The sequence below is a fragment of the Microtus oregoni genome, unplaced genomic scaffold, assembly GCF_018167655.1.
Source record: "Microtus oregoni isolate MIOR12 unplaced genomic scaffold, Mior012 000019F_ref0000042, whole genome shotgun sequence".
NCBI lineage: Eukaryota > Metazoa > Chordata > Mammalia > Rodentia > Cricetidae > Microtus > Microtus oregoni.
The window spans coordinates 36,663,799-36,683,613 of record NW_024543078.1 but is presented as its reverse complement, the minus strand read 5'-3'; the positions used below and the strand labels follow the sequence as shown (position 1 = coordinate 36,683,613).

The 19,815-nt window shown below is 48.9% G+C and overlaps 1 protein-coding gene across 1 annotated transcript; it reads left to right on the top strand.

Annotated features, from left to right (window-relative positions):
- Positions 1-335: 335 nt before the first annotated feature.
- On the top strand, positions 336-18,269 carry LOC121459870 (pescadillo homolog). The gene is made up of 15 exons (XM_041669949.1): positions 336-437; positions 5,245-5,324; positions 6,222-6,375; positions 7,390-7,499; positions 10,085-10,256; positions 10,334-10,423; positions 12,867-12,983; positions 13,066-13,140; positions 13,348-13,434; positions 13,578-13,708; positions 14,057-14,182; positions 14,300-14,484; positions 14,821-14,984; positions 15,072-15,233; positions 16,251-18,269. The coding sequence occupies exons 1-15, from the start codon at positions 414-416 to the stop codon at positions 16,332-16,334; spliced, it is 1,761 nt and encodes a 586-aa protein (XP_041525883.1). The 5' UTR covers positions 336-413; the 3' UTR covers positions 16,335-18,269.
- The last annotated feature ends 1,546 nt before the right edge of the window (positions 18,270-19,815 follow it).

The following is a 19,815-nucleotide window of genomic DNA, read 5'->3' as shown; positions in this document are numbered from 1 at the left end:
CTCTCACCTAAGGAATGCGGTTCCTTCAGCAACCCAGAAGGCTCCGGGGCGGTCGCCCAGCCTTCGGTACTGCTCTATCCCGAAATGCAATGCGGCTCTCACGTTGTCAAGCAACTGTATTTAGGGTGGTCGTAAAACTGCCTACATTTCCACGCTATTTTAAAGCTTGTCTACATAGAGTTGGCAAATAAAAAAAGTACAGAAAGAACTACCCCAATGATTGAGCTTTAGAAAGTTTTGTCGTAAATAAAGAGGTCGTCAGAAGCCTAACGTTCTCTGCATTCGCACAGGCATATTTTCGGGCAGCCCTAAACCGGTGGCGTGGGGTCCTTCGGGGTCCTAGGTGGGACACGTGCGCGAGGAAGTGGCTCTGCCTGTGCGCGCGGCTTTCGGGGGTCTCTCAACGTGGAGCTATGGGAGGTCTGGAGAAGAAGAAGGTGAGTGGTTCCCGGGGTGGTAGGACCTCGGACTTGTCACTCTCCCTGGCCGCTGGGGACCGAGAGGTCAGGAGACGGCGCCGGGATGGAACTGCTGCGCGCAGGCCCCTGGAGGCCGGGGAAACGTGTGCTCTGTGGAAGGAGTGAGCCACGGGCGTAAAGTTCATCATTACGACTTCGGACTTTTTCGGTTGAGCTAAGTCCGGTTCTGGACACTGGGGACTGAGAAGTAAGCAATCAGCTGGGGCCCCCCGCTTTCCCGGAGTCACTTCCCGTTGGACAAAAATACAGTGGCCAGAAATTAAGTGCGCGCTAAAGGAAGCTAACGAGGTGCTAGCAGTGAGATGGAGAGTAACAACAGACTCAGTCCGATTAGTGTTGTTTCGGAGGTTCTCTTCTGACAGCATTTCAGTGGAAATCTGGACTGTCAGAACACTTAAGGTGGGTGCGGGGCATGGAAGTGCAGGCTTGGGGTGTCCTCCTTTCCCGACGAGAAGTTCTCGGCACTCAGATAAACAGCAAACTAGTCAGCGTGCAGCTGTGACACCACCCACCCACCCGTAGCTTAAAGAGGCCCTGGCTCCGGCAGAAGTGTTTCATTGTTTATAGGGTTAGGCATTGTCACGATCTCTATTTTAGGGTGACTCCTTAGACCAAACGAGACTTCAGAGCTAAGCAAGTTTACAGAAATTGAAATTTTCAGGCTTCTGGTTAATTTTACCTTTAGCAAACAGAATTTGTTGTCCGAGAGAGTATTGGTGGGAAGCAGGTGTGTGTGTGTGTGTGTATTCTTTTTGTTTGTTTGTTTCTGTTCTTGTTTTCAGAAAAGAAGGAAACGGTGAGCAGGTTTACAAAATAGTTCAGTTTTAGCTTTGTTTCAGATCAGAGATAGTTTTTTGTTTTGTTTGTTCAAGACAGGGTTTCTCTGTGTAGCTCTGGCCATCCTGGAAGTTGCTCTGTAGACCAGGCTGGAACTCACAGAGATCCGCCTGCCTCTGCCTCCCGAGCACTGGGATTAAAGGCGTGCGCCACCACTACCTAGCCGAGACAGAGTTTCTTATTTCTGTGTAACCTGTGTTTCCTAAGTAAGCTTGCCAATGATAATGCCAAAGCCTGCTATTTCCCTTTTCTCCTTCAGACATACTTAGTGAAGGAAGCCACAGTGGAAACTAAATGCCAAGGCCGGTAGGCAGGAAAGGCTGGCTGTGTGCAGGGTTTTGGAAAGACATCAACATGGCTGTGAGACAGTGAATAAGTGAGTTCCCATCTAGGTGATGTTGGGGGCTGTGTCGTGTGTGGCTTAGGGTTATTCTGAGCAGAGAAGACAACTAAAGAAAGTGACTTGATCTGAGTATTCTTGCTTCTGTGTGGAGAATACCTGGGCGTGAAGGGACTCCAGGATGGGGAAGGGAAAGATGAGGTGGGCTCAAGTCTTTCCTTTGGATTGCAAGTTTCTGATACCAATCTGTTTTGTTGTGATTTTTAATCATTCTTGAGGCTGTAATATAATTACATTATTTCTCCCTTCCCATGTACTCGCACTTACTCTTTCAAAATCATGCCCCCTCCCTTTTTTAGTAACTATTTGTACGTACATATGTGTCTCTGTGTGTATATTTTCAGGACTGACCATTTGGTATTAGTAGCTAACTGGTGTGTTCTTCCTACTCAGCATTCCTTGGTTGCCTGCAGTTCTTTGTGTAGGGCTGGGGTCTCTTGGGTTGTCTTCTATCCATATTGGCAAGTCTGCTGTCTGTGTTCTGCTCATTTGGGCATGTTGGTGAGGCTTATGGGTATAGCTTCTGACATTCCTAGAAGACACAGGCTCAACAAATGCACTGATCCTCTAGCTCTTAGAATTTTTCCATCCCTTCTTCCGCAATGATCCCTGAGCCTTAGGTGTGGGAGTTGTTTTGTAGTTGTAGTTAGGGACTATGCTGGTTTAGGAAATCAACTTTAGTATTGCAGTTGTAGGTTATCCTTCAGGATCGGTGCTTTACTAGCTCCAAGCAGCTGGCGAGGTTTCCAGTACCGGGCAGGATTTCCCTGTGTTAGAGGGTCTGAGGTCCAGTTAGAAAACTGTTGATTACGCTGTGGTGTTCATACCACTGCACCCTTCAGGTTGTCATGCCATGCTGATTGCTGTTGTGGTTCCTGGGTAGCACAGCTGGGTAGGACTGCTGGTTGCTTCCCTCCTGTAGAAGCTTGCATAGCTCCTGGTACTCGGGGAGTAAGAGGGTCAGGTCAGTTTCAGCTGAGTGATGTCTGATCCCTGCATCTGAAGTGGGCGGTGTTTTCAGCAGTGAGGACTTATTTCCATCTCATGTATGTAACCAAGGGCAACAGCAAAAGCCTGTCATGTTTTGGAAGTCACTTGAACAATGTGACCAACAACTCCCAAAAAGGCTTCTCATGCCTGGGGTTGGTTTTTTTTTTTGGGGGTGGTCTTTGACTCTTAGAGGGAGAATTGTCAGCCCAGATGAGAGAATTTCATTTAAATGATATGTGTATATTTATGCACAGGCTTAATCTGTATTATTGCTTTGTGCTGTTTGTAAAGAGTCCCTCAGGACTTTATCAGACATCCTTACTGTTATTTTACCCTCCTCTCCTGCGTCTATCTCCCGACTCCCTAATTTAGAACCCCCTCCCCATTTGTCCCATTTACCTTTATCTGATCACTTATTCCCTGATAGTCCCTTCTCTGTTGTGCACCCCCAACCCCCACCCACTGGCCTCTTTTTACTTTCCTGGTTTCCACAGTTACTCCAGGATATGTACTCACATCTGAAGGTGTAGGGCCAGCAGCCTCCAATGAGAGAGAACATGTGATGTTTGTCTGTCTGGGTCTGGTTTACCTCCCTTAAGTATGTTTGGGTTTTTTGTTTTTGTTTTTTAAGTTTCATCCATTTCCCAGGCTAGACCCTGAAGAAAGATCCAAATTTGTTTTAACCTAACACTTTCTTAAACATCCAGCAAGTGCTAGCCATTTATAAACTATAAGAAGGAAAACTTGGTCTGGAGGCAGAGGCAGCCAAATCTCCATGAGTTGGAGGCTAGCCTGGTCTACATGCAAATTTTAGACCAGCCAGGCCTACATAGTGAGACCTTGTCCCAAAATAAATAGGGAAACCTGTACTTCAGATGCAAGTAGAGATGTCTCAGCGAGCTGTAACATCCGACACTGGGTTCCAGAACAGTTTCGACTCTTGAGGCCAAAGTATCTGTTGTGGGAATGGTTTGTCTTACTCATTGTAAGGTGTTTAGAAAAATGTTGTACTGTCCAACACACACACCCTAATCCAAAAAGTTAACTCACCATGTGAACCAGGTTTAATGTTTACAATGGCAGTGCACAGTAACGAGAGATCCATGTGGCACGGGAAAATGGGAAACATCTTGTTTTCTAGCACTGGAGTTAGTAGTGAGACAGACTCTCACTGTATACCACAGGCTGGCCGGAAACTCATTTTCGTCCTGTTTCTTCTTTCTGAGTACTGGAATTTAGGTGTTCACCACCATGGCTGGCTCAGTGGAAATACTTTTCCTTTTTACATATACTTTGTGTTATGTATGTGTGTGCCCCCAAGAAACACGGTGCACATATGGAAGTCAGAGAACAACTTGTAGGAGACCATTCTCTTCTTCCACTGTGTGTGCTCATCGGGATTTGTGGAAGTGCTTGTACCTCTGAGCCATCTCACAGGCCTCCGTGGAAAACATTGAATGAAGACTGTGGACCTTATCTTCGGCTCCTCCAAGGCTTATCATAGGCCTTTTCCCAATAGTCAGTGTCTGGAGGAAAGGATGAATAGTGTTTCATGTCTGTGGTGTTGTTTATAATATAGGTAGTTCAGGGGACACTGACTCCTTAGATCCAGACCTAGGTTCAGAAGTTCCTGCTGTCTCCCTGCAGAGGAAGGTTTTTTGTTTTGTTTTTTTTTTTTTTTTTGTTTTTTTTTTTTTTGGAGTGGACACAGGTGGTTAGTGCTTCAGGCTGTTTGGAATAGGGTGCTGCTTCTCTTTAGCACTGATGTGTATGAGATAATCCAGATGATTTGACAAGACCACCTGCTGTTTGGAGGCAAGTAGAAGCCAAGCCTGTTGTCTTCCTTACCCTCATAGCATCTAGCTTAATGCTTTGAACTTGGTTGCTTTCTGGTGAATGAAGCGGGTGAGGGTGCTGGGCAATGGTGTGTGGCTTAAGACAAGCATTTCCAGTTAGAGTAGTGTCACCCCTGAGGGAGGGGGAAATGGCTAGGGGATATCTTAGATGTTGCAGTGGTTTTCGTCTCCCTCCCGAGGAACATACTCTGTTAGTCTGTATTAGTAACATTTTATGTGCCTGTGGTCCGTATGAAAAGGCTGGTGATTAAAAAGGGACAAATAAGATTATGAACAGAGGTTTAGTTAGGTATGCAGGCTCTGGACTCAGACCTGGGTTTGGAGACCTAACCCAAGCTTGTAAACTGTGTGGCTTGAATGGGCAAGCTGGAAATGGACATTCCGATGGCTCTTATCCCACAGGCTTGTGGAGACTGAGTGATATAAACTGTGGAATCACCGTATGTTAGACAGGATATAGAACTGTGCTGGGTAGGTCAAGACCCCAGCATCGCGTGGGTGCGGTGTCCAAGGACAGCATAGAGCTCCTTTGGGCGGGCCATTTCACTCCCTTCAGCAGTCCTCATCCTGGAAATCTGTCTCTGTCACCTACCCACTTAGCTGTCTTTAGAATTCCCTTTTCCCAGAGTTGGATGTCACTCACTGCTGTTGTTCTAACAGAATTTTTTTTTTCCTCCCTAAGTATGAACGAGGCTCTGCCACCAACTATATCACCCGAAATAAAGCCCGGAAGAAGCTGCAGCTGAGCCTGCCTGATTTCAGGTGAGGTTGGAAGGGAGCATACTAGGGTCTGGGAGCCTGGGTAATGGCATAAATGCACAGGGAAAACTCCTGGCCTTGCTTGAGCCATCCCAGCCGTCCTGTGATGTTTCTCCTCTTCCTCACCTCGCTTTGTCAGCTGCGGTCTGAGAACTGGCTCTTCAGATCCAGCTGCCTGGTCATTGCCCTTTATCGTTTCCCTTCTGACAGAAGGCTTCCTGAGTCCTACACGGGGGACTCTCCTTGTAGAATCAAGTCCAGATGTCTCTGCAGTGTGTGGGTCCTCCCATCAGGCTAATCTTGACCACTGCAGCCTCCACTCTGTGTGCGATCTGTTGTGGGGAGGGGTGTGATGGTTACAGGCTTTTGTTACTGATTTGAAGAGATTTTTTTGTTTTGGCTTTGGTTTTGTTTGTTTTCTGCAGGACTGGTCACTGAACATGCTACTCACATGCCTCACACATGCTACTCACACACTCTGCCACTGAGCTATATCCCCAAGCCAGTTTTTTCCTCTTGTTTGAGACAAACGCCCACAGTCCGGACTAGCCTCAAACGTATGCTCCTCCTGCCTCGGTCTCCTGGGTGCCAGGAGAACAAGTGTTCTTACTTGGCTGTCTCTCTTAGAGTGCGCAGCCTTCTGCCTTCTATATGTTTGAAATGTTGATTTCTCAGTATGGCATCCTGGTTTAGGTGCCTGCCAGCCTTTGTGGCTGTTCTGTCTGCTCCCACTGACACACCTCTCACAGTCTTCTTGCACTGTGTGTTTAGGAACTTGTGACCACCAGACTCACTTGAGAGGTGAAGCACCAACTCCTTTGCTTCCTGGTCACGCTTGCTTTCTAGCACGCTGTGGCCAGTGTTGTGCCTTTGCTGGTTTAACGGTGGCTTGTCTTCCAGGCGGCTGTGTATCCTGAAAGGCATTTATCCCCATGAGCCCAAGCATAAGAAGAAAGTAAATAAGGGCTCCACAGCAGCCCGAACATTTTACCTCATCAAAGATATTAAATTCCTCCTCCATGAGCCCATCGTCAACAAGTTCCGAGAATACAAGGTGAGGCCTTGGTTCTTTCTTGTGTTTGCAGCTTTCTAACTCACTGAACTTGGACAGGTTGCTGATGCACTCAGGGCCAGTCCTGTAGAGAAGGGGAGGTCTTTCTACCTCAAAAGGATGTCTCAGACGGCCTGCCTAAAAATCATTTGCACCGGACTTGCACATAATTGTTAACCAATTCTGCTCCCCCCACAAGACTATGACTATTTGCCCTCAAGGCAGAAATGGTACCGTGTCAGGGCTTTTGGTGCCTTTTCTGCTCCCAAGCCCTCCTGTTCTTTGTGGGGTTGCTCCCAGGGCACCTGGGCTTCAGTTCCATACATAGAGAAACATTAATGCTAAATGCCACAGGACAGGGACAGCAGAAACCTATTTCCATCATGTGCAGAGGGTGGAAAGACTAATTGAAGTTAAACTGCTGCCTCTGGCTGGAAACAGGGTTTTTTGAGGAGTGGGCGCCACCTAGTGGCCAGCAGGAGACTGGGCAGCAGCTACATCAAACAATGCTAGAAGTGGGCAAGAGGTGGGAAGTGTGTCCAGACCTGCTGTTTATAATCCCACATACTGTTTGGGCTTCTCAGGAGCCCTGGGTCTGGTTTTGAGCATCTGTTGGTTTGGAAGATGTGGCCTTAAAGTTTATCTCAGTTGGTTTTATTCTGGGTAGCTTGTTTTCATAGAGGTCAACAACTAGCTTTGTGTGCTGTCTAAAAGCGAGCCCTTCCAGCCATGATCTACCTCCGTGCTAAACAGGGCTCTTCCTAGGTGGGCATGTGGTGTCAGCATACCTGTGCATCATCAGAGGGGCCCTGGGCTGCCTCTGGTCATTATCATGGATCTGGAGCTCCATGAACTTGGCTATTTGGCAGAGCTTGGCCTTAGGGGCCTGATGGCATGGGCAGTAGCTGTGGCTGGTTTCAGAAGACACTGAGACAGCCTGTCTGGTGTATTCACTCTCCATGGAGGAGCTGCTCAGAAGCCCATGCCACAGCATCATGGCTCCTGCTCCCCTTCCAGGTGTTTGTTCGGAAGCTGCGCAAAGCCTATGGAAAGAGCGAGTGGAATGCTGTGGAGCGCCTGAAGGACAACAAACCCAACTACAAACTTGACCACATCGTCAAGGAGCGGTGAGTCATGCTCCTCAGCGTGCTGCAGTTGCTGCTGAGTGCTGTCCTAGTGCTGGGGATGCAGTGGGGCAAGGAAAGACTTGACTGGCAGAGTGCGTGTCCTTTCAGAGGCGCTAGACCGAAAACCAAGCTGGCACATGAGTGTTGTGATTATAAGTTGCACTGGGTACAGTAAAGGCTGTACGGCAGTGTGCAGAGAACTGGGTACATTGATTACATGCCCAGAGAGACCTCTGGAAAAAGACCTGTTTGAGCCAGCCAGGAGAGCACATTATGAGCAGAGACAGCAGCAAGTTCAGAGCCATGAGTTCCCACACTACAGACTTAGAAGGCATGGTAACATACTTCTGGTTCCTCACTCAACCTTCTCAAAAAGTCCCTCCCCTTCACTGGCTAATCAGTGAATCTTTCCTCTTCAGGAGAATTGGCAAATGCCTGAAGACCCTTGTAGCTTCTACAGTTTGGATGGAATGTGTTTGGTATCTAATGACTAGAAGCCAGCATTGCTGCTGAGTAGTCTTCAGTGTTCATAATAGTTACTGTATCGCAGGACACTTTTGCCTGGAATTGATCAGGTGTAGAACCCTATGCTAGTGTCCGTTTTATAGAGTGAAGGCCTACGCATGCTCCGTTCCAAAATGGTGATGGGTCATAACTTCCTGGGATGTGGAAGAGCCTTGACCTTGGTTTCATTCATAAAAGAAATAACATCTGGTTTCCTCAGCCAGAACCAAGGCGCATAGAAAACCTAATAGTCTAGAAAGGGTGTGTGCTTGTCCTCCAGATTAGAAAGTTAGGAAACTGAGGCACCAAGGAGACTGGGGGAAGTTCCTGACTTCTGTCTCAGGAACCTAGACAGCTGTCCCATCACTTGCTAAGTTCATGCTAGGCTTCCCTTCATCTTAGCCTGCTTTTGCTGACCTGAGACCTCTCAACTCAGTTGCAGTAAACAGTTCTGTCTGGGGCGTGGGACCTCAACCATTTGTAGTCGTGTGCCCTTCAGAGCTCTTTATGACAAGGCGGATCATCATCATTGTCATCCTTTTTGTTTTGTGTTTGTGTGGGACAGGTTTTCTCTGTGTAGCCCTGGCTGTTCCGGAACTCGCTCTGTAGACCATGCTGGCCTCAAAGTCACTGAGATCTACCTGCCTCTGCTTCCTGAGTGTTGGGATTAAAGGCGTGTGCCACCACTGCTCAGATTTTTTTTATAGTTTTTGGAGACAAGCTCTCCCATAGCTCTGGCTGTCCTGGAATTCACTATGTAGACCAGGCTAGCCTCAGACTCGCAGAGATCCTTCTTCTGTCTCCCAAATGCTGGGATTAAAGGTGTGCACCACCACTCCTGGCAGACCCTTTTCTTCAAATGAAGCTTCCTGGAATGTGGTTCAGATATCCTGCAGCTCTAGGGCAACCTGGCTGGAGGAGGGGAACTGAAACCTCTGCAGATGCAGCCATACTCAGGGTTTGTTTAGAGCCACAAGAAGTAGATGGATGGGTGGCTTGGTTTGGTTGATTTTAGTTTGATTTTTTGGAGATAAAGTCAGCCTCCCAAGTGCTGGCTAGGATTACAGGTATGTACCACGCACCACTAGATCTGGTTAAAGATAACCTTTTTTTTTTTTTTTTTTTTTTTTTATAAACCTCGAGACAGGGTTTCTCTGTGTAGCGTTGGAGCCTGTCCTAGAACTCACTTTGTAGACCAGGCTGGCCTTGAACTCAAGAGATCTACCTGTGTCTGCCTCCCAAGTGCTGGGATTAAAGGCGTGCGCCACCACTGCCCATCTAAAGATACACTATTTTAAGTTAGCATTTTGTCCAGCAGTGTCATTTTCTAGATAAAGTTGGAGCTAGAAGAGGCCTAGTGACCCAGTTAGGGTCGCAGCTCAGAACGGGACTAGAGTCCACGTGTCAAGACTTGTGGCTCAGTGTCTTCACTTTGTACTACAATTCTGTCCCTCTGTTTGGAAACTGTCAAAGGCAGTGGTGACTCTTACCCAAGTGACACTTTGACCGCTTCCTCATTTACCATGGTGTTCCTGGAAATTATTCTAACTGGACATAGTCCCTGTGCCAGCATTTTACATTGGTTCTGTCAATTACACGGATCTGGGTGCTGAGGAATAGGAAGACAAAGCCCACTCAGGTGACCTGTAGCCTTGCCCAGGTGCAGGTTGCTGCTGGGAAAGCAGCCCTACTCTTCCTGGCCCACTAGTCCAGCTTCCCATTTTTCCCTTTTTCTCGTGGGTCTTTGAAGATTGCACTTTCAAAGAGAGTCAGAGAACCACAGTTTGGTGTCCCCTCATTCACAAAAAGGTAACAAGTGGTCAAGGGTTCTGTGCTATGTCCTGAGATGATCAGAGTTCCCTGGGAGTACCCTAGTTGTTCAGTCACTATAGAGTTGTTTCCAGGTGCTGGTCAACTTGGGGAAGTTGTTGCTACCACTGGGGCAGGGAAGAGCTGTGGCAGTGCCTGCCTGGCTTGGGTGTCAGGGCCTCTGGGGTCACTGCTGGGATGAGGCAGAGTGGGTAGAGACCCTTGGAGCCCAACAGAATGGGCTCATGCGCACTGTTCTCACCACCTTACAGGTACCCCACTTTTATCGATGCTCTGAGGGATCTTGATGATGCCCTGTCAATGTGCTTCCTCTTCTCCACCTTCCCACGGACAGGGAAGTGCCATGTGCAGACCATTCAACTGTGTCGCCGACTCACTGTGGAGTTCCTGCACTATGTCATTGCTGCCCGAGCCCTGCGCAAGGTGAACTAAGGTTCTCCTGGGATCCCTGGTCCTCCCGTTAGCCCTTGGTTTTCATACTGTCTCTCCCCACTCCCCAGGTCTTCCTGTCCATCAAAGGCATTTACTATCAGGCTGAGGTGCTGGGCCAACCCATCATATGGATTGCACCCTATGCTTTCTCCCATGATGTAAGTGTGCCTTGGGTGGGGGGTGCCTTGTGCTTATTCCTAAAAGATGTGGGTGGGTGCTGTCTTTGGAGTCCAGCCTTGCTGGGTTCTTGATTGTTGACTGCTGTGTAGGGGTGGGGGATTTGGGGTGGGGGCAGGGTAGGATATGTGCTTTACAGCCCAGTCAGTCAGTAGTGCTGGATCAGCCATAGGATTCTCAGTGTCAGGTGCACACTCCGACCCACAGGCTAATTCTAAATAGGCTTACCTCCTCCAGCACTTCTGTTAGAGTGTGGTTCTCAGCCTTCCTAATGCTGCAGCCCCTTAATACAGTTCCTCATGTTGTGTGGCTCCCAGCCATAAAGTTATTTTTGTTGTGACTTCATGAATAATGTTGCTACTCTTATGAATCATAATGTAAATATCTGATGTGCAGCTGGCCTTAGGCGAGTCAGATTGAGAACCACTGTGCTAGGTGATCTTGAGCATGGTCCTTCACCCGTCTGTCTCAGTTAATAGCGTTCTCATCTTCTCAGGGGAAAGAAGTCTTGAAAGGACCTGGCACTGAATGGATAGCTGCCTTTGTGATTGAATAGGCAGTGAGGATAGCTCTGGGGGCTGTGTATACTCAGAGTTTTGTACAGTTGCCACCTGAGTCAGATGGCAGAGCCCAGCCCTCCTCTCAGACCCACTGGGGTCTTTGTTCCCACTCGGCCTTTGACACACCACAACAAAAATGCTTTGCTCCTGTGTCCTCTGCCCATCCCCCCACAGCCTGGAGCCCTGCTGACTCCAGGGAAGGGAGCACAAGAGAGGCACTTAGCACATGGCACTGACTTTTACTGGCTTATCTGTAAGTGCTTAGGATTGTTCCTAGGCCTCTGCTAAGAGGAGTCTGGTTTTGCTTTCCATGGAAGCCTTGCTAACTCCCAATCCCCCAGAAGGTCAGTCCTAGCTGGACTTGCCCCCTGAATTGTCGGTCTGTGGGTTGTACTTGATCTCCTTTCCCTCATTCCCTCCTGTTCACTAAGCAGGGATTGGTACCTTGCATAGAGAACAACTGTCAGAGAGAGCTGAGGCTCTGTGCTCGGTGGGCTGCAGGGGTGCCTGAGACTGGAACCTGCCGTGTCTGGGTGAACTGGTAGTGGGGCTTCTGTCTGTGAACAAGAGGTGGCCTTGGAGTTCATCCGTCCCTTTTCCAGTTCCTTGAGGCAGGCTTGGGGAGCCAGTGTGCATGGCCCTTCCTTCCCTGCTCCTCCTCCTTCCTGCCTAACTTCTTTGGCCCTTTCTGTCTTTCCTTCCTTCTGATGTCAAACCCCCATGCTTCTCAGACTGCTCTTTGTGTGTTCTTGGGGTGGTGAATAGGACCCTGTGAGGGCCATCCTCCACACAGCTGGCCCTGGGGGAAGGGCATGGTCTGCCCATGCCTCCTTCCTCCCAGCTTGCAGCCAACTGCTTCCTCTCAGCAAAGGGCCCTCATATGCCCCTCCCCTGGGCAGCCAATGCTGGGCATACAGCAGTGGGTCTTGGGGTAATGGCGGTGGTGAGGGCAGAATGTACCTACCCTGCTCAGTACTATGGAAAATGAAGTTTGTGCCTATCAGGAAAAGCCTGGTGGCATAGACTGCTGCCTGGTAGCAAGATGGAAAGCTAGCTCAGAGTTGTGGGTGCCCCAGGCTGAGGGGATGTTGTGATTATTATCAATTTTGACATGTCTTATAAGTGTTTCGTGGTGGTTAGCAGGGCTTGGTGGGCTCTTGGGTAGGCCTTTCTGACTTTAGAGGATGGGACCATTCCAGAGTTGAGACACTTGATCCATTCTGTAGATCAGCTCCTTGTGGTAATGGCAGAGGGAAGCCATTCACTTCTGCCTGCCGGGTGGCAGCTGGGAAAGGTGTTCTACCTCTGCTTCAACATAGTGTTAGGCCTAGGCTGGGTCTGAGACAGAAATGCTAAACTCTGAGCTTCATCACACACTCTGCAGGGTGTGGGTGGTCTGAGTCCTGTTAGCCACACCTGGCTTTCCGAGGCACCTCGGCCAGTAGAAGTCATCACCTCTTCTGGGCTGTGGACCATGAGCTGCACACATAGGCCTTGCTGGGCCCTGGGAAGGCTGCCTCAGTGCTCCCAGTTGCCCTGAAGCAGATCTTAGGCTCATGCTGGGATGGGTGAAGGACAAGGTGTGTCCTCTGTCTAGGTCCCACTGATAATTGAAGGAGGAGTGGGAGAGCCGGGGCCAGAAAGAGGCAGGGCCAAGTGCAGTGGAGCACTGCAGACCACTTCCTGTCTTTGTCCTGGCTCTCCTTTACCACATGGGAACCTGGCACTGGTCTCCATGGACCCAGAGCCTTTGGGGCCTCTGTCCAGAGCCTCCCTTGTGCTTAAGATGCCCGTGGGTTTGTGGGCATAATACCTATCTCCACCCCTGTGCTAACACTGCTGATGTGTCTCCTTATTCTCCCAGCATCCTACGGACGTGGACTACAGGGTCATGGCCACCTTCACTGAGTTCTACACCACTCTCCTGGGCTTTGTCAACTTCCGCCTCTACCAGTCACTTAACCTTCACTACCCACCCAAGGTAGAGCCTAACACCTTCTCACCTAGCCCTCCTGTCCTACACTGAGGCAAGGGGCTGTAGGTGTACTCTTCCCTCTTCCCAGCTTGAAGGTCAGGCCCAGGCAGAGACAAAGGTCAGCGAGGACACATATGCTCTGGACTCTGAGAGCTCTATGGAGGTAAGATGGGCTTCAGGAGCACTGGCCCTACGCCATTCTATCCCATGAATAGTGAGCGATTTGGCTAGGTAGGTGGTTCTAGGATTTACTTTTATGACTGACCCAGATGTGGCCTGGAGCTGTTTTTGCTCTCCAGCCTATCCCACGCCCAGATGAAGTTCCCCACCTGCAAGCAGGCCACCTTGCAGCTCTGCTTCCCACCTACAGAAACTAGCAGCCCTCAGTGCCAGCCTGGCCCGAGTGGTGGTGCCTACTACAGAGGAGGCTGAGGCCGATGAGTTTCCTATTGATGGGGTGAGTAAGCACAGTGCTACCTTCCAGGAATACATGGGATGAGACTGGGCGGGGGCATCACCTAGAATCTGGGATCTGCCAGTCCCTTCCTTCTGGTAGAGCTGGATGGCCTGGTGGTGTGACACTTGGCCCCTTCCCTGCAGGAGATGACAGCACAGGAGGAAGGTCGCAGGAAAGAGCTGGAGGCACAGGAAAAGCACAAGAAACTCTTCGAAGGCCTAAAGTTCTTCCTGAACCGAGAGGTGCCCCGTGAAGCATTGGCCTTCATCATCAGGTGGGGAGGCCTTTAATTAGCCCATAGTTGTGACTGTACAGTAGTCCGGTCTCCATCCTAGCCTAGTGGTGTATTGGTAACATCATGAGGGTGTCTCCACTCCTCACAAAGCAGTGTGTGCAGAGCCTACAGGCAGACACCTCCAGAGCACTCAGCTAAGGGGAGAGCTGTTCTGTCACTAGCTGAGTTCTTTCTGGACCAGGACTGTAGATGTCATCCCAGATAGGAGGCTCTGGGGTGGGTAAGGCACTTCCTGGAAGGGTGGGTTTGTGGCTAGTAGGTTCAGGGATGCTTCCAGGGCAGGCAGCTCATGCCTAAAAGGCTTACGGGTTTTCTGCCTACCTGTAGGAGTTTTGGTGGGGATGTATCCTGGGACAAGTCTTTGTGCATTGGAGCCACCTATGACGTCACAGACTCCTGCATCACCCACCAGATTGTTGATCGGCCTGGGCAGCAAACCCCCGTCATTGGCAGGTAGACTCTCAAAGCCCTCAAATGCCCTCTGGGGGTGGGGGTTCCTAGGCCCTGGTGATGCAGTGGTACCTCTGATTGTTCCCTTGTGACCTGACTTTGCTGGCTACTCTCCATCAGGTACTACGTACAGCCCCAATGGGTGTTTGACTGTGTGAATGCCCGGCTCCTCCTCCCTGTGGCAGAGTACTTCCCTGGGGTGCAGCTGCCACCACACCTTTCACCCTTCGTATCTGAAAAGGAAGGAGATTACATTCCCCCTGAGAAGCTGAAGCTGCTGGCTCTGCAGCGGGGAGAGGACCCAGGTGAGCTGGGCAAGGATGGGTAGCAGTATGGACAGGCTCCTCTGGTGGCCCTGGCTCCTGTGCCCAAGCTGGCCATTTCCCTTGGCTACAGAGTTGGCAGGCTCCAGAGAAAAGGACAGCGGGAACAGAAAGCCCTCAGCCTTTCAAGCATTTGCAATGTTAGTCTGCTATTGATATTTGGAGTAGCTGAGCAGAATGAACCAGTGTTGTCAGTGTTTGCACGGGTAGCAAGGGTGTTTTATTTGAAGGCCGCTCAGCTGGGGCTGTGAAAGCTGTTGGGGGCCATTGCGGGAGCATCCTTGAGCTGCCTTGGAATGCAGAAGTTACTGTCTGTAGGAGACTTGAAAGAGGAAGATGAGGATGAGGACGATGAAGATGATGACAATGAAGGTGATGGTGATGCGGGGGAAAATGAGGAGGAGGAAGATGTAGAAGCTGATTCAGAGAAGGAGGAGGAGGCGCACCTGTCAGCCTTGGAGCAGCAGCGTCTGGAAGGGAAGGTAGGGAAGCACTGGACAAAGCTCTGCCTGGGAAGCAGCCAGTTACCCACAAGGCCAAGTGCTCATGCAGCTGCGTTGTTTCCCCAGAAGCCCCAGGTGGTGGCCGGTACCGTGAAACTGGAAGACAAGCAGCGACTGGCCCAGGAGGAGGAAAGTGAGGCCAAGCGCCTGGCCATCATGATGATGAAAAAGCGGGAGAAGTACCTCTACCAAAAGATCATGTTTGGCAAACGGCGCAAAATCCGAGAGGTAGGTTTCTGCTCTCTGACGAGGCCCCCACACATCTGCACGGTTGAGCTAACCTGGCCCATTTGGCCAAGGCCTGTTTTCTTTGGAGTTTTGTGTGTTTGGTTTGGTTTTACACAGCTGGGAATAGAAGCCAAGGCCTCACTCTTCTTAGAGAGTCCCCACCACTAAGCAGCATAGCTAATTCCCATGCTTACTCAGAGCTGTCCTGAGGATGGGCCTAGCCCAGCAGACTCAGGAAGTCTTTCTTAAGCTCCTGTGTGCTTGTTCAGTGTGTGTTAGCTGGGGGTTTATTTGGTGCTTGAGCACTTGCTTTGATCACAGAGTTGAGGGGGGCAGGCAGGAGAAGAAAACAAAGCAATTGTGTACCGAGGCCTCCAGAGTGGCTGGCAGCCTTGCCTTAGGGTGTGTGTGTGGGGCACCAGGTTCATCTTAAAAACAGCATAGCCAGGTGATGGTGGTGCACACCTTTAATCCCAACACTAGGGAGGCAGAGGCAGGTGGATCTCTGTGAGTTCCAGGACAGCTAGGAGTGTTTCACAGAGAAACCCTGTCTTAAAACACATACACAAACACACAGAAATCACAGTAGTTTATCAGGTCTTTCCATGCCATTGTACAGTGTGACCTGTTCCCTGCTGATAGTCATGCTCAGGAAATAGAGAGCAGACCCTGGCCCCCTCTGAATGGTTCTTAGGAGCATCACCTGTGGTCCTGGAAAGAGTCTCCTCCTTGTGCCCTCTCTGCTAGCTTTCAATAAAGGTTTGAGTGGTATTCGTCTTTCCCTCAGAGCTAGTGCAAGAGTCGATTTAGAATCTCCAAGCCGGAGATTTGTGGGCTGTAAAATATAGGCAATGGTAGGGCTTCTGTTCTTTCACCCCGAGGTACAAGTCGGGGTCTCTGGTTATTTGCTTGTTAGCTTTTCTAGAAACTCTGCTAAGGGAAGCCCCCATAAGAGAAGAGATCCATCCCTCTTTGCTTGCTCTTTATCCTATCCTGAGTTCTCCTTCCTTCTCACAGGCCAACAAGCTGGCGGAGAAAAGGAAAGCCCATGATGACGCTGTGAGGTCTGAGAAAAAGGCCAAGAGGACAAGGCCTGTGTGAGCTCCAGCCGTTCCTCCCTGGGAGCTGGACATCGTCACTGGGAGCTGGACATGGCAGCAGCTAGTGGGATGCACACGCACCTGAGCACCAGCCCAGCACCCTCATACTCTGGTTGTGTGTGGCCAGTCCTAGCTTCCATGAAGTTCATGCCGGTGTCTGGACAAAGCCCAGTTCTTCCTCCAGGAGTCTGACTGATATCCTCATTCTTTTCAGCTTTCCACAGCCTCCTACACAGCTGTGCCCATAATTCTCAGGGTGCTGTTGTGGAATAAGGGTGGGGAGCTCTTGTTATTAAATGGCTGAACTTTTGCAGCCAGTTAGATTCTGTGTTCAGAAGCCTCCCTGGGTTGGAAAGGAGTCACCTGGACAAACCCAGATGGGTCCAGGCACACTCAGAACTATGGGTCCAGGGATCCGAGGAGGGACACAGACTCTGCGTTTGGGTTTCATAGTCGCACTGGCCTGATTCCTGTTTCAGCTAATGTTCTGAAACCTTCCCACAAGCAGTGTGCTGAGGGTTCACTCGTCTAGTCATGGTCTATAAACATCAGCTGGCTTGTACTTCCTGCTGGAGCTCATCAGAAGGTGAAAGGTGTCTTAGGGATTCTATTGCTGTGATAAAACATGATCAAAAGCAAGTTGAGAGCTTGTTTGGAGGTTCTAGCAGGGGAGCACAGCTACTCGTATACCCTTGATCGAATACAGGTCCTCCTCTATTCGGGCTGGAGAGATGGCTCAGCGATTAAGAGCACTGCCTGCTCTTCCAGAGGTCCTGAGTTCAATTCCCAGCACCCACATGGTGGCTCACAACCATCTACAATGGGATCTGATGCTCTCTTCTGGCACACAGGTGTACATGCAGAGAGCACTCATACATAAAATTAAATAAAGTTTTAAAAAAAAGTTGAGGAGGAAAGGGTTTATTTGACATATACTTCCATATTCCTGTTCATTACTGAAGTCAAGACAGGAACTCAAAATAGGAAGGATCCTGGAGGCAGGAGCCTCGATGCAGAGGCCATGGAGGGTGCTGCTTACTGACTTCCCATGACTTGCTCAACTCACTTTATCTCACATTAGAAATATAAATAACTTTAAGTTTCCCACAGTCTTTACAAATTTAAATACCTTAAAATTTCAGTCCCTTTAAAAATAGCCTCTCTTTTAAAAGTCTCTCAACTGTGGGTTCCAGTAAAGTACTTTCTTCAAGAGAGAAAAAAAATAAGAGCACAATTAATTCAAAGCAAATCCAAATTCCAACCGCCCAATATCTGGGATCCACTCGATCTGATCTTTTGGACTCATCCAGAGGACTGGAGTCTTTCTCAGCTCCACCCTCTGTAGCACGGTTTGTCTTCTAGGCTCTAGCTGCTGCTGGCGGTTTTCCCCTTGCTACTGGCATCTCTCACCAATAGCCTCTCATAGTAGGCTGTCTTCATGGTGCCAAAATTCAACTTCTTTGCATGACCCCTTTAGCCTGGGCCTTTAATTACTAGTGAGACCTCACCTTCACCAGTGGCCTCTCACAGTGCCAAGCTTCAGCTGCTTTCCATGACCCTCATGCCTTCAAGTCCAGCTGCCAACATGAGGTACAACCATGGGCACCCCTGGAACAGCTTCTCTGTGCCATCAGGAAACACTTTGAGAAGCTTTCATGAGAGATGCTGGTCTCTCTCTGTGTATATGTGTGTATGTTTTCAAGATAGGGTTTCTCTAGCCCTGGCTGCCCTGAAACTCAGAGATTTACCTATCTTTGCCTCCTAAATGCTGGAATTAAAGGCATGCGCCACAACCACCTGACTTTGGTCTCTTAATCACTGCTAATTCCTTAGCTCCGGCTAACCAGCATTCTTTTTTCAAACTGTCACATTCCACTTCCTGGCCCCTAAAGGCTTGTAGCCATATCATAATGCAAAAATGCATTCAGTCCAACTTCAAAAGTTCCCATAGTTTTGTATAAGTTTTTATTATTTAAAAGTCTAAAGTCTTCGGAGATTCATGCAATCTCTTAACTGTAATCCCTTGTAAAGTCAAAAAGCAGATCACATACATCCAACATATAATGGCACAGGATAGACATTACCATTCCAAAACACGAGGAAGGAGCATAGTAAGGAAATACTGGACAAAAGACCGAAAACAAGCTGGACAAACTCCAAACTGCGTGCATTTTGCATGTCTGATGTCAAAAATGTTCTTCAAATCTCCAACTCCTTTCAGCTTTGTTAACTGCAACACACTTCTCTCTTGGGCTGGTTCCACTCCCTGTTAGCAGCTCTCCTCGGCATGTATCCCACAGCTCTGATAACTCCAAAATCTTGGGGTCTCTAAGGTAATCTAGACTTCACAGCTTCACACAATGTCTTCATGCAATGAGTGACCTCTGCTGTGGTCATGGTCTCTCTTCATTTTGATTCAGGGACACCCCTGACACATACTTGACCTCAGCGGTTTTCCTTAGTCTCTGATGCAAATTCCATAGCCCCTTTCTGAAGCACAATTAATAAAAAACTCAGGGTCAGATTGGGATTAAACCTGAAGATCTGAAAAGCAAAACAGCCAGTCACTGGCTCCTTACCTGGACCTCAGTCTGAAATGGTGATCCTGCCTCCCAGAGTCTCAGAAGGAGACTATGAGAGCTGTCTTGCCCTGTTTTATATTCCTCTCTAGGGTTGGGATTAAAGGCATGCACCACTGGGATTGAAGGTGTGTGTCACCATAATCTGGCTGTGAGGCTGACTAATGGGCCTGTTTTAACTCTCAGATCTTCAGGTAGTCTTTATTAAAATGCATTTGGAATGCCACTACACCTTTCTTCTTAACTTCAGAACCACGTGACTGAAGCTACCAAATTCTGCTGCTTACTGGGCTTGGAACATGGCCCCCTCATTCAATTACATTTTCACCAGCTTTCTGTTTTTGGTAGTTTCCTCCACTGCCAAAGCTTGGCTGTCTTGAAACTGGATCTATAAACCAGGCTGGCCTCAATCTCAGAGATCAGCCAGCCTCTCCCTGAGTGTTGGGATTAAAGCTATCTACCACCATGCCCTGCTTCAGGTTTGTTGTTTTTTTTTTTTAATGAGTTCCTTTTTGCAAATTGGAAACAGCTGGGTGGGATCTTCCCCTAACATCACCATTCCCTTCACTCTTTTCTTAATCTGTTTATTTCCTTGAACACAGAATTTAGCTCTGTTCCACTTCCTGGTGCCCCTTTTCTCCTCAATCTATACATTTTGTATTTTTTCTTGCTCAGCTTGTTCCTTTTTCATTATAAATCTTTATAAGCATGAATGTTGTAGGAATTTAGCAGAATCACTGTATGGGGCAGATATGAACAACTGTTTTCTAGAAGTACTTTGACCTTGAAGAATCCTTGAGGAAGCAGTGATTATTTTGCTGAAGGGGTTTTGCAACCATCCCACGACTTTGGTCACAAGATGCCTCAGGCACACCTGAGGTTCTTGTATTATTGTGTATTGCA

Coding starts and splice junctions, on each gene's coding strand:
- LOC121459870 (XM_041669949.1), top strand. CDS start 414: ATGGGAGGTCTGGAGAAGAAGAAG. Junction 438..5,244: donor GAGGTCTGGAGAAGAAGAAG/GTGAGTGGTTCC, acceptor TTCCTCCCTAAG/TATGAACGAGGCTCTGCCAC. Junction 13,435..13,577: donor ATGAGTTTCCTATTGATGGG/GTGAGTAAGCAC, acceptor CCTTCCCTGCAG/GAGATGACAGCACAGGAGGA.